We start from the raw sequence: 12,432 nt of genomic DNA, 5'->3' as shown, positions 1-12,432 counted from the left end.
AAGTGTGGACTGAAAAGGGGAGAGACTGGAAGTAAGCAGGTCTGCAAGGGGGCTGGCGTGCTAGTAAAATCAGGATATAACAAGGGCCTGCGTTTTGGTGGTTTGGAAAGACAAAGGGGAGTTGAGCATCAAGCCAGGGTTTCTGGCTTGCAAGTTGGGAAGGATGATGGAGAACAGTGATGGGAATATTAAAGGAAGGAATTTTTTTTGAATGGTACTCGCTAGGCATTTACTATGTGTCAAGCACTATTCTAAGCTCTGGGGTAGATACAAGCTAAGCAGGCCGAATAAAGTCCCTGTCGCACATGGGGCTCACAGTCTAAGAGGGAGGGAGAGTAGGTATCGAATCCCCATTTTGCAGTTGAGGAAACTGAGGCACAGAGAAATTAAATACTTGTCCAAGTTCCCACAGCAGGGAAGTGGAGGAGCAGGAATTACAACCCAGGACCTCTGGCTTCTGATTTGGAAGGAAAGAGGAGGATTTGAGTTTTGAACCTTTATGAAGCGATGTCCTGGAAGCGAGAGGAGATATGAGATTGCAGAGAGAGACCGAAGAGGCCAGAGAAGCAGGAGGAGAGCATTTGTATCTGTATCCTTTAAGCACTCGATATCCACCGGACCCTCAGCCCCAAAAAACATTTACATTTTTTATGGTATTCGTTAAGTGTTTGCTATGCGCCAGGCACTGAACTAAGCACTGGGTTAGAAACCACATAATTGGGTCAGACACAGTCCCTGTCCCACATAGAGCTTCAAAGTCTTAATCCCCCTTTTACAGACGAGGTTAACTGAGCCACAGAGAAGTGAAGTGATTTGCCCAAGATTACATAGCAACTTGTACTCTCCCAAGCGCTTAGTTCAGTGCTCTGCAGACAGTAAGGCCTCAAATACCAGAGGCAGGACTAGAACTCAGGTCCTCTGACTCAGAGGCCCGTGCTCTTTCCACTGGGCCATGCTGCTTCTCCCTACTTCCTTTTACCGTGCGGTTTTCCCTGTCATGTATTTTAACCTCTGACTCCTTTTTTAGACTGTAAGCTCTTTGTTGGCAGGGAACGCGCTACCAGCTCCGTTGCACTGTACTCTCCCTAGCACCTAATACGGTGCTCTGCACACGGTAAACGCTCAATAAATACCATCGACTGCTTGATCCAGGAAAGGACCGACTCACGAAAAATCAACGAAGGGAAGTATTTCCAGGAGACAGGATTGGTCTGCGGTGTCAAAGTAATAATAATTAAAGTACTTGTTAAGAGCTCACTATGTGCCAAGCACTGTTCTCAGCACTGGGCAGATCTTCGGAAAGTTACTTAACCTCGGCTCTGCGACCTCTCCATCTCTGCAAAGGGATGAATGGTTCCCGGAGCCCTCTGACCCTCCCCGAACCCCCCGTCTTCTCTCTCTTCCACCAGACCGTCTCCCTGCAGGAGCTGCAGCAGGACTTTGAAAGCGCTTCCCCCACTGACACAAACAACAATCAGACCGCCGCGAATGGGAGCGGCGTCTCCTACATCACCTTCAACCCCGAGACTCCCGCCGCCCCGAGGCGGGAGCCGCCGGCCTCCCCGCCGCAGCCTAAAGAGCCGGAGGACGCTCTGGCCAGCGTCCCCCCCTTCGTCACCTTCCACACGGTGATTCTGGACATGAGCGGCGTCAGCTTCGTGGACCTGATGGGCATCAAGGCGTTGGCCAAAGTAAGGTCCTCCACTCCTTTCTTTCAGCCGGCCCGGGATTCCACCGGGTGGACCCCAGCCACAGACTCCCTCCCCCAGGGTGGCGGCCCAAGGGGACGGTCAGGTGACTCCGGCCCCCGGCCAGTCTGGCAGTCCAGCAGAACTACTCCCCCGCCTCCCCCCACACCCTCACTCCAAACAGGTAGTACGGAGGAAGACTGCCGATGAGCTTATCCGCCTCTGATAGTTTTTCCGGCAGCTCCTGAAGGCGCGGGCCACGGAGCTGGACCGAGGGGAGCGGGGACAGACTCACTCCAAGAGCCCTCCGCTCCTTTTGCCCAGACAGGAGCCTGGAAAAATAGGCAGAGGTCGAAGTTGACTTCTCACCTCTCTCGCCTGGTGGATTGCCCGAACCTCTCTCCCCGACGTACCTCCAGTCCCCGTTTTAGAGGGACAGAACCCCAGGACACCTGTATTCCAGGACCAGCTGCTCCCCACCTCTCCCCCACCTCCCTCTCCCCCCCACCGCTCTGGATCACCTCGGGCTTCCAGGGTGGAAGACCCTACATAACCATAATCGATTAGCCGATCGTATTATTGAGCGTTCGCTGTGTGCGGAGCACTAGACTAAGTGCTTGGGCGAGTACAATATAACAACGTAACAGAGTTGGTAGGCACGTCCCCTGCCCACGAGGAGCTAAAACATGAAGGGCCGTGTCTATTTTAAGAACCCGGGGGTGGGGGATGAAGCCAAGTTCCTATCCCACTTCCTGGAGAAGGCTCTTACCCAGCACTCCACGGACAAGTGGAGGCCTTGCCGGGCCCTCTCTTGCTTCTATTTTTATGCCGGTAACAAACGGCTCTCAATGTTGCTTATTTGTTTGGCTTTTGCCCCTGAAGTACGTCTTGTAGGTGACCGATGGGGCACGTTCAGAACATTCCTCTCCCTTTGTTTCTCCCTCCCTGCTCCCTGCTCCCTCTGCCGCCCCCCACCCCCCAGCTCTCCTCTGGCTTCCGGAAGATTGGCGTGAACGTCTTCCTAGTGAATATCCACGGTAAGGTCGGGCGGAGGGGTCCCTCGGGACGAAGGGGGAAGGGTGGCAGAATGGGCAGCCTGGGAGGTGGGGGGACGGGGGTCCCCGGGCAGCTTCGGAACGCAATTTGCAAATCAGGTCGTCCAGTCTAGATCTAGGGAGGGGAGGGAAAGAGAGATTGGACTTCTGAGAACACAGACATTGATGGGAGTGATGCCGATGGCAGTCAGGAGGATAGGGGCTGGGCAGAGGACACACGCACACACTCATTCACATTTACAGAGGACATTCACCATTCCCTTAGAAAACATACACAGACACACATTCTCGCCCTCGCTCTCTTATAAAGTTACAGACCAGGTCACCTGGAATCAAGCCCCGTGGAAGCAGCAGGCAGTCTGGGGAGATGGCTGAGGGGCCGGGTTGAAAGGGATCTTGTGAGAGGCCCCGAGCCTTCTTGGGAAGCAGCGCGGCTCGGTGGCAAGAGCCCGGGTTTGGGAGTCCGAGGTCGTGGGTTCTAATCCCGGATCCGCCGCTCGTCAGCTGTGTGACTTGGGGCAAGTCACTTCACTTCTCTGGGCCTCGGTGACCTCATCTGGAAAATGGGGGTGAAGACTGTGAGCCCCACGTGAGACAACTTGATCACCTTGTATCCCCCCCCCAGAACTTAGAACAGTGCTTTGCACATAGGAAGTGCTTAATCAATGCCATCGTTATTATTTCCCGCCTCTCTGGGAGGAAGTCCTGGCTCCAGCCCTGCAGCAAATTCTGGGGGCATGGAGCACCGTCCGGGAGCACTTTCCTAGAGCTAACGGAAAGAAAACGGTGAACTTCTCAGCCTGCCTTCCCCTCCTCCCTCCCACAGCCCACGTACCCGTACTCTCTCCACAATCTCCCTTCTGATTTCCTTATGCGCTCTGAAGACCGTGTGAGCCCCACGTGGGGCAGGGATTGTGTCCAATCTTGAATCTACCCCGGCACTTAAGACGGTACTCGGCACACAGTAAGCACTTAACAAATACTACCGCTATTATTAGTATTATTACATGAATAAGGTATAAAAGAATCAGAAGAATCAATCAGTGGCATTTATCAATGATGACTGTGACATTTGTGAAATATTTATTAGGTGCCAAGCACTGAGCTAAACCTTGGGGTGGGTAAGAGATAATCAGATTGGGCATAGTTCTGGTCCTACCTGGGGCTCACAGTCTAAGATCACCTATTGAATGCAGAGCACTGTACTAAGTACACCTGTGCGGGGGCAACGGAAGTAAGATAAGTGATACTTATGTCGTCTTGTTTTTGTTCTTTTCTGTTTTGCTCTGCCGTCTGTCTCCCCAGTTTAGTCTGTGAGCCCGTCACTGGGCAGGGATGTTCTCTATCTGTTGCCGAATTGTGCATTCCAAGCGCTTAGTACAGTGCTCTGCACATAGTAAGCATTCAATAAATACTATTGAATGAATGAATGATACTTCCCCTCAAGGAGTTTCCAGTCCAGTGGATGAAGTGACAGACAGATATTGGGAACAGGAGGAAGGCAGTAACAATAATAATGATGGTATTTGTTAAGCGCTTACTATGTGCAGAGCACTGTTCTAAGCACTGGGGCAGATACAGGATAATGAGGTTGTTCCATGTGAGGCCCACAGTTAATCCCCATTTTACAGATGAGGTCACTGAGGCACAGAGAAGTGAAGTGACTCGCCCACAGTCACACAGCTGACAAGCAGCAGAGCCGGGATTCGAACCCATGACCTCTGACTCCCAAGCCCGGGCTCTTTCCACTGTATGTAAGGATAATATAGCTGAATAAATAGTGAATAGGACCCAAATTGAATATACAGATAATTGACTATACACATGAAAATGCACTTGTTTTTAAGCGCTGAGGAGAGGAAGAAAATGCCCAAGTGCTACAAAGACTACTGAGTTGACTTTTTTTGCTTTTTTAATAGTATTTGTTAAGCACTTACTATGTGCCAGGCACTGTACTAAGCACTAGGGTAGATTCAAGATAATCAGGTTGGACACGGTCCTTGTCCCCTATGGGGCTCACAGTCTTAATCCTCATTTTACAGATGAGGTAACCGAGGCCCAGAGAAGTTAAGTGAATGGCAACGTCACACAGCAGTCAAGTGGTGGAGCCAGGATTAGAACCCAGTTTCTCCGACTCTCAGGCCTGTGCTCTTTCCACTAGGCCATGCTGGGACTGGCTCTCTTTGAACAGAAACTTTGGATAGAAAAGAGAGGCAAGGAGGCAAAAGAGAAAGAGCACCAGGCTCTGCCAACGCTAAACGCAGCAACACAACAAGCGGTAGCCTTTTCGTGTGCCCTATGTGGCCTAGTCTTAACTGGTGGTGGTTTCTGCATTGAGCCACACGCTCAGTAAGTGAACTTCACCGCCAGTGGTTTCTCATTCATATATAAAAGACATTTTTGTATATGAATCGACTGAAGGCATCCTGGAGGAGCTGGGCATTCATGACGAGGAGCGCTGAGGTCTGGCAGTCAAGTCAATCATATTTATTGAGCGCTTAACTGTGTGCAGAGCACTGAACTAGGCACTTGCGATAATACCATATAGCAATATAGTAGACACATTCCCTGCCTACAGTGAGCTTTCAGTCTAGACGGGCAGACGGACATCATGGCAGATTGGGACAAATAAAAAGGAACGGGGGAAAAAATGAGAAGGGACTTGCAGATGTCTTTCTCCCTCTGTCCCTTTCTCCCTCGCTAAATGCTATACGTGGTTTCCTTTAAGAAGTTATTTCAGCTTTTGCTTTTTATGGTATTAGTTAAGCACTTACTACGTGCCAGACACTGCACTAAATGCTGAGGTAGATATAAGCTAATCAGGTTATATCAGGTAGATACAATCTAATCAGAAGCAGCGTCGCATAGTGAGAAGCAGCATGGCATAGTAGTTAGGGATGGGCTTGGGAGCCAGAAGGTCATGGGTTCTAATTCTGACTTTACCGCTCGTCTGCTGTGTGACCTAGGGCAAGTCATTTCACTTCTCTGTGCCTCAGTTACCTCATCTGTAAAATGGGGATTGAGACTGCCAGCCCCACTTGGGACGGGGACTGTGTCCATCCTGATTTACTTGTATCCGCTCCAGTGCCTGGCACATAGTAAGTGCTTAACAAACACCATAATTATTATTATTATTATCATGTTGGAAACAGTCCCTACCCCACGTGGGGCTCACAGTCTTAATCCCCATTTTACAGATGACGTAACTGAGGCACAGAGAAGTGAAGTGACTCGTCCCAGATCAGTCACTCAGCAGACATGTGGTGGAGCCCGAATTAGAACCCAGGTCCTTCTGACTCCCAGGCCCGCTCTAGTCAGTCAGTTGTATTTATTGAGGGTTCACTTTGTGCAGAGCACTGTAATAATAATGTGGGTATTTGTTAAGCGCTTACTGTGTGCAGAGCACTGTTCTAAGCGCTGGGGGAGATACAGGGTCATCGGGTCGTCCCACGTGAGGCTCACAGTTAATCCCCATTTTACAGATGAGGTGACTGAGGCACAGAGAAGTTAAGTGACTCGCCCACAGTCACACAGCTGACAAGTGGCAGAGCCGCGATTCGAACCCATGACCTCTGACTCCCAAGCCCGGCCTCTTTCCACTGAGCCACGCTGCTTCTCATTCTCACTGTGCTAAGTGTTGGGGAGAGCACAACAGAACAAGAAGTGGACACATTCCCTGTCCGCAACGAGCTTACAGTCTAGAGGGCATTTAAGCTATACGGCGTCTCACTTTTTTGCTAAGTTTGTTCTATCTGCTGCTTCCCTTATTATGTAAAATGTACATCTGAGCCCCCTGCCGGATCTACGGGCTTCGGTGAATGGGGTCTTTAAAGCTGAAGTGTAAATCTACCACAAATCTTTCACCACTCTGAAGCGGGGACTCTCTGGAGTTGATCCTCTCCCTCTTTTCCGGCCTTCTGACTAAAGTTTTCCCCAGGCCTCCCACTGCCCTCTGCTGCCCGATCCCAGTACCATAATGGCCAACTCTTGGGTGGGTAAACCCAATCTCGGGGATGGGTCTCTTCTTCCTATCCCCTCCCTCCCCAGAGCTCAGTGCTCTACCACACGGTAAGTGCTCAATAAATACGATTGAATGAATGAATTAATCAATTGATTTGGTAGGCATGTTCCCTGCCCCAGATGAGGTTACAGTCTGGAGGGAAAGACAGGTATTAATTCATTTATTCGTTCAATAGTATTGATTGAGCGCTTACTGTGTGCAGAGCTCTGTACTAAGCGCTTGGAATGGACAAATCGGTAACAGATAGAGACGGTCCCTGCCCTTGGACGGGCTGACGGTCTAATCGGGGCAGACAGACAAAAACAATAGCGATAAATAGAATCGAGGGGAAGAACATCTCATTAAAACAATAGCAGATAAATAGAATCAAGGTGACGTACATCTCATGAACAAAATGAATAGGGTAATGAAGATATATACAGTTGAGCGGACGAGTACGGTGCTGAGGGGAGGGGAGCGGGAGGAGCAGAGGGAAAGTGGGGAGAAGAGGGTTTAGCTGTGGAGAGGTGAAGTGGGGGTAGAGGGGGAGCAGAGGGAAAAGGGGAGCTCAGTCTGGGAAGGCCTCTTGGAGGAGGTGAGCTTTAAGTAGGGTTTTGAAGAGGGGAAGAGAATCAGTTTGGCGGAGGTGAGGAGGGAGGATATTCCAGGACCGCGGGAGGACGTGGCCCGGGGGTCGACGGCGGGATAGGCGAGAATGAGAGCAGCGTGGCTCAGTGGAAAGAGCGCGGGCTTTGGAGTCAGGGTTCATGAGTTCCAATCCCAGCTCTGCCACTTGTCAGCTGTGTGACTGTGGGCAAGTCACTTAACTTCTCTGTGCCTCAGTTCCCTCATCTGTAAAACGGGGATTAAGACTGTGAGCCCCACGTGGGACAACCTGATTCCCCTATGTCTACCCCAGCGCTTAGAACAGTGCTCGGCACATAGTAAGCGCGTAACAAATACCAACATTATTATTAATGGGGAACGGTGAGGAGGCGGGCGGCGGAGGAGCGGAGCGTGCGGGGTGGGCGGTGGAAAGAGAGAAGGGAGGAGAGGTAGGAGGGGCAAGGGGATGGAGAGCCTCGAAGCCCAGAGTGAGAAGTTTTTGTTTTGTGCGGAGGTTGATAGGCAACCACTGGAGGATTTTAAGAAGGGCGGTGACATGCCCAGAGCGTTTCTGCGGGAAGATGAGCCGGGCAGCGGAGTGAAGAATAAAACCGGAGCGGGGAGAGAGAGGAGGAAGGGAGATCAGAGAACAGGTTGACACGGTAGTCCAGCCGGGATATGACGAGAGCCCGTAGCAGTAAGGTAGCCGTTTGGGTGGAGAGGGAAGGGCGGATCTTGGCGATATTATAAAGGTGAGACCGGCAGGTTTTGGTGACGGATCGGATCGGATGTGTGGGGTGAACGAGAGAGCCGGGTCAAAGATGACACCGAGGTGTCTAATTCCCCCGAGGTGTCTAGATCCACAGTGTTTCATCCATTGCAGCTCAGGTGTACGACGACATCAACAACGGGGGCGTCTTTGAAGACGGAGGCCTGGAGCAGACTCACCTGTTCCCCACCGTGCACGACGCCGTCCTCTGTGCCCAGGCCAATGCCAGAACAGCCGTCCCAGGGAGGAATTTCGGAGCGGTAAGATCCAAAGGCCATTCGGGGTTACTGCCGGCCATCACCAGCCCCACCTCCCGCTCCCAGCCCTTCTGCCTCCATTTTCCCGGAGGGAGGGCAGTCCTTTTGAGGGGAGAGGAGTCTATAGGAGGGTTTTGGAGAAGGTTTACACCGCAGCATATCCCAACCCGGCAGGGCCCATCCTAGGTCAGCAGGAACTGGGGGAACATTGGGAAGGAAAGGGAAGGGGATGGGGTCGGGAACCCGGGAAGAAACAAAATGGATGTTCGGTGTCTTTGTACCAGAATCGTTCAGTGGTATTTACTGGGTGCTTACTGTGTGGAGAGCACTGTACTGAAGTGCTTGAGAGAGTACAATTCGGTAGCATTTATTGAGCGCTTACTATGTGCAGAGCACTGTACTAAGCGCTTGGAATATACAATTGGGCACCAGATAGAGACCATCCCTGCCCAATGACGGGCTCACAGTCTAATCGGGGGAGACGGACGGACAGAAACAAGACAACGTAATCACGATAAATAGAATCAAGGGGATGGACACCTCATTAACAAAATAAATAGGAATACCACAAGAGCACATCAGGCCAACCAGGGGTGATTTTCTGCCAGGTCACACTGTGTCACTGACCCAAACCTTTCCGTCAGAAAGTTCCTGCTGGGTGTGGAAGTTCCCCGAGGAGTACCCTGCCCCCACCCCCACCCGAGGTCGCCGCCAGGCTTGGCCTTTCATAACGGGGTGGTAGAAAGGGGAAGAGGTGAACGGGAAATCCACGGCCATGATTCACTGTGGAGTCAGGGCATACTGATGCAGATCCTTTTTCACAAAAAAAATCGGAGTGACACCAGCCCATACCCAAATCCCAGGCCACCATGCCTGGCTGTAGCCGAGTGAGGACCGTTCCTTATCAAGGGTCAGGCCTCTCCCTCGGTTCTGGTCTTCGCCAGTCCACCCAGCCCTTGCTCTCTAGGCTGTATTTGTGCTTGAACCCTGCCTTCCCTCCTTGGGTGCTAAGAAAGAGCTTATCAGGCTTCAGAGCAACTATTTACCTTTTTGCTTCAAGAGATTAGTGAAGGTGAAGCCATCCGTGGTGGAACTGAAGAACTGCCCGGTAAAACAAACCGGACTTATGGCTTCCACCCTTCAGTCTGGGGGACGGGAGAGAAAGGTTTGGTCATCTTCAGTAGATCTCACCCATCTGTGGAATTTCCCTCACTTGACTTTCTGGGGCCCAAGTTTGTTTTAAGGTAAACTTTCCCGTTGTAAAAGCTTCCCCAGAATCCCAACCATCACACCTACGATCTGCCCCATGGTCGGGATAAACGGCTGTTGAATAGCCAGGAGGTCACTCTGTATATTAGGTGGGGTTACCAGCACAGAGACTGCTCTGGGGAAAGGTGCAAGATTTAGATGTGAAGTTCTAGCAATCTCTTCAGGCCAGCCAATGGGAATTACTGTGGGAGAAGGGGGTCTTCTAACCAAGAGGCAAACCCAAGGTTTGGGAACCCATCCCAGGACCTACTGACTCATCCCATCTTGGGTTCCTTCCTCCCAGGCCCCTGTGGATTCAGAGCTCTCAATGTTCGAGTCATCGGAGGACAGCGGTTCGGACTTCCGGGACTTAGAGCGGGTGAGAGTTGTGGGAATTTTTCTGGAACTGGGTTCCCATCAGACAAGACTGTTAGCAGCCTGGTATAGCTCCCGCAGACAGAGCACGTTCATCCAACCATGAAAATAAGCACAAGTCCACACACACACACACAAGGCCGAAGAGAAATCAGCCTTGAAGGCCTGATGAAGACTAGGCCAAGGACTCTAAAGAAATTTACTACCTTCTGCTGTCTCCTTCCTGTTCCCTTTTGTCTTCAGTTTCCTGGGGAGTCTAGGGCCTGGGAGACATACTCTCAGAGCTTTTCTCGGAAGAACGTTGATGTGCTCTCCGAGCCCAAAGGAGAACGGTAGGAGTTAGGGATGCTGTGGAGAGGGAAGTCCTGGGACATACAGCCAGGATCAATGCACATTTTATAATAATAATAACAATAATAGTATTCTTAAGTGCTTAAGCACTGGGGTAGATAAAAGTTAATCTGGTTGGACACAGTCCCTGTCTCACATGGAGCTCATACTCTTAATACCCATTTTACAGATGAGGTAACTGAGGCCCAGAGAAGTTAAGTGACTCACCCAAGGCCACACAGCAGACATGTGTCAGAGCCGGGATTAGAACCCAGGTCCTTCTGACTCCCAGGCCTGTGCTCTCTCCACTAAGCTTTTGCAGCCCATCAATCTTATTCCCCAAAGGACAGGAGAAATTGCGATTATTTTCCCCTTTTTAGAGAAGGGGAAAATGAGACCCAAGGAGAGAAAGCTTGAAGAAGCTCACCTGACTCGCAGGGCATGAGTCTACTCATGAAGCCACTGGGGTTTCTCCTTTTGGGCTTCCTTCTCTTTATAGTAATAATTAAAAAATCGTGAGTATTTGTTAAGCGCTTACTTTGTTCAAGGCCAGTGCTAAGCCCTGAGGTGGATACAAGTGAATTAAGTTGGACACAGTCCTCCCTGTCCCACATGGAGGGGTCACAGTCTTAATCCCCATTTTACAGATGAGGTCACTGAGGCACAGAGAAGCGGTGGAGTTGGGATTAGAACCCAGGTCCTTCTGACTCCCAGATCCATACTCACCATGACAACTCAACATCCCCCACCCCCATTTGGATGGTCAGTGGTCTCATCCTAACAATGGAAGGGTTCTGTGATCTGGTGGAAACAGAGTCGGCGGTGGGAGTCTGGAGATCTGAGAGTCGGATCCCGGCTCTCCCCGGTCCCCCACCTGCTGTATGAGCCTGGGGAAAATCCCCCAGCCTCTCTGAGTCTCTGTTTCCACGTGGGTAGAATAAGGAAAATCATCCCAGTCCACCTCCAATTCCCAGAACTGCTGCTGGGCTGAACATCTCAGGTCCACCACTTGTCTACTGTCACTAAACTTCACTGTGCTTCAATTACCTACTCATCTGTAAAATGGGGATTAAGTCTGAGAGCCCCACGTGGGATAGGGACTGTGTCCAACCTGATCAGCTTGTATTTACGCCGGCAATTAGTGCAGTTCCTGTCACACAGCAAGCCCTTAGCAAATCCCATAAGAAAATTTTAAAAACCTGAGATGACTGACGTGAAAGGTCTTTGGAAAGTAATCAATCAGTAGTATTTATTGAACACTTACTGTGTGCAGAACACTGCACCAAGCGCTTGGGAGAGTACAATACAGCAGAGTCGGTAGACATAATCCCCGCCCACATTGAGCCGACAGCCTAGAGGGAGAGACGGACATTAATATAAATGAAGGTTATATAAATATGTAAGCCATAGACTTTCCAGACGTCTAACCTTGCTGTCTCCTGCCTGCCCTCCAGGAGATGTTTGGAAGCATGTTTCGCTCAGAAACGCTGACGGCCCTGTAGGGAGTGAGAGGGAGCGGTCCCTGCCCCTCGCCACCCCCATCTCCTCCTGGATCCTTCCCGAGGCACTTCCAACACCCAAGCTGGACGGACAACTGCAGACCTCCAGATCCTGAGCAGGGCCCAAGCCGATGGAAGACAGTCCTCCAGCCTTCCGACATCCTGATGCTCCTTTTGCTCCTCCTCCCCGCTCCTCTTCCTCCTCCCTCCCACTCCCTCTACTCTGCCTAGGCCCAACAGGTTTTTGAAGGTTAGGGGTCCTGGCATTGAATCCCTTAGCCTTCAACCCAAGGCTTGGAGAAACCCCCTCCCACCGGTCCCCATCCCACTGGCTCTGTAGAAGCCCCTTGCTCCTTCAGGCCACCGGGAAGACCCCCGGCTTTCCAGAACTTTAGATCTGAGCCAGCGAAACACTGGCACAAAGCGATCCTCAACATGCCGGTCTTGATGGCTGGGTAGCGATCGTATTTATTCAGCACCTGCGGGGTGCAGAGCACTGGTTTAAGCACTTGAGGGGAGCATAATTGAAGTAGTGATCATGACTGTGGCTCTCAAGGAGCTGAACATCTATCTGGGAAGACGGACAGTAAAAGTAATTATAGATA

At 51.1% G+C, this 12,432-nt stretch overlaps 1 protein-coding gene across 1 annotated transcript in view; it reads left to right on the top strand.

Annotated features, from left to right (window-relative positions):
• SLC26A9 (solute carrier family 26 member 9) overlaps window positions 1-12,432 on the top strand; it is a 31,481-nt gene extending 19,049 nt beyond the window's left edge. The window contains exons 16-20 of the mRNA XM_029069514.2: window positions 1,410-1,691; window positions 2,671-2,725; window positions 8,233-8,378; window positions 9,928-10,002; window positions 11,783-12,432. Of these exons, the coding sequence (XP_028925347.1) occupies window positions 1,410-1,691; window positions 2,671-2,725; window positions 8,233-8,378; window positions 9,928-10,002; window positions 11,783-11,830 (606 nt within the window). The 3' untranslated portion in view covers window positions 11,831-12,432. The remainder of the gene's footprint in view (window positions 1-1,409; window positions 1,692-2,670; window positions 2,726-8,232; window positions 8,379-9,927; window positions 10,003-11,782) is intronic.

This window comes from Ornithorhynchus anatinus, chromosome 7, assembly GCF_004115215.2.
Source record: "Ornithorhynchus anatinus isolate Pmale09 chromosome 7, mOrnAna1.pri.v4, whole genome shotgun sequence".
NCBI classification, from domain to species: domain Eukaryota; kingdom Metazoa; phylum Chordata; class Mammalia; order Monotremata; family Ornithorhynchidae; genus Ornithorhynchus; species Ornithorhynchus anatinus.
The sequence above is the reverse complement of the archived record's forward strand: the minus strand, read 5'-3'. Positions and strand labels throughout refer to the sequence as shown.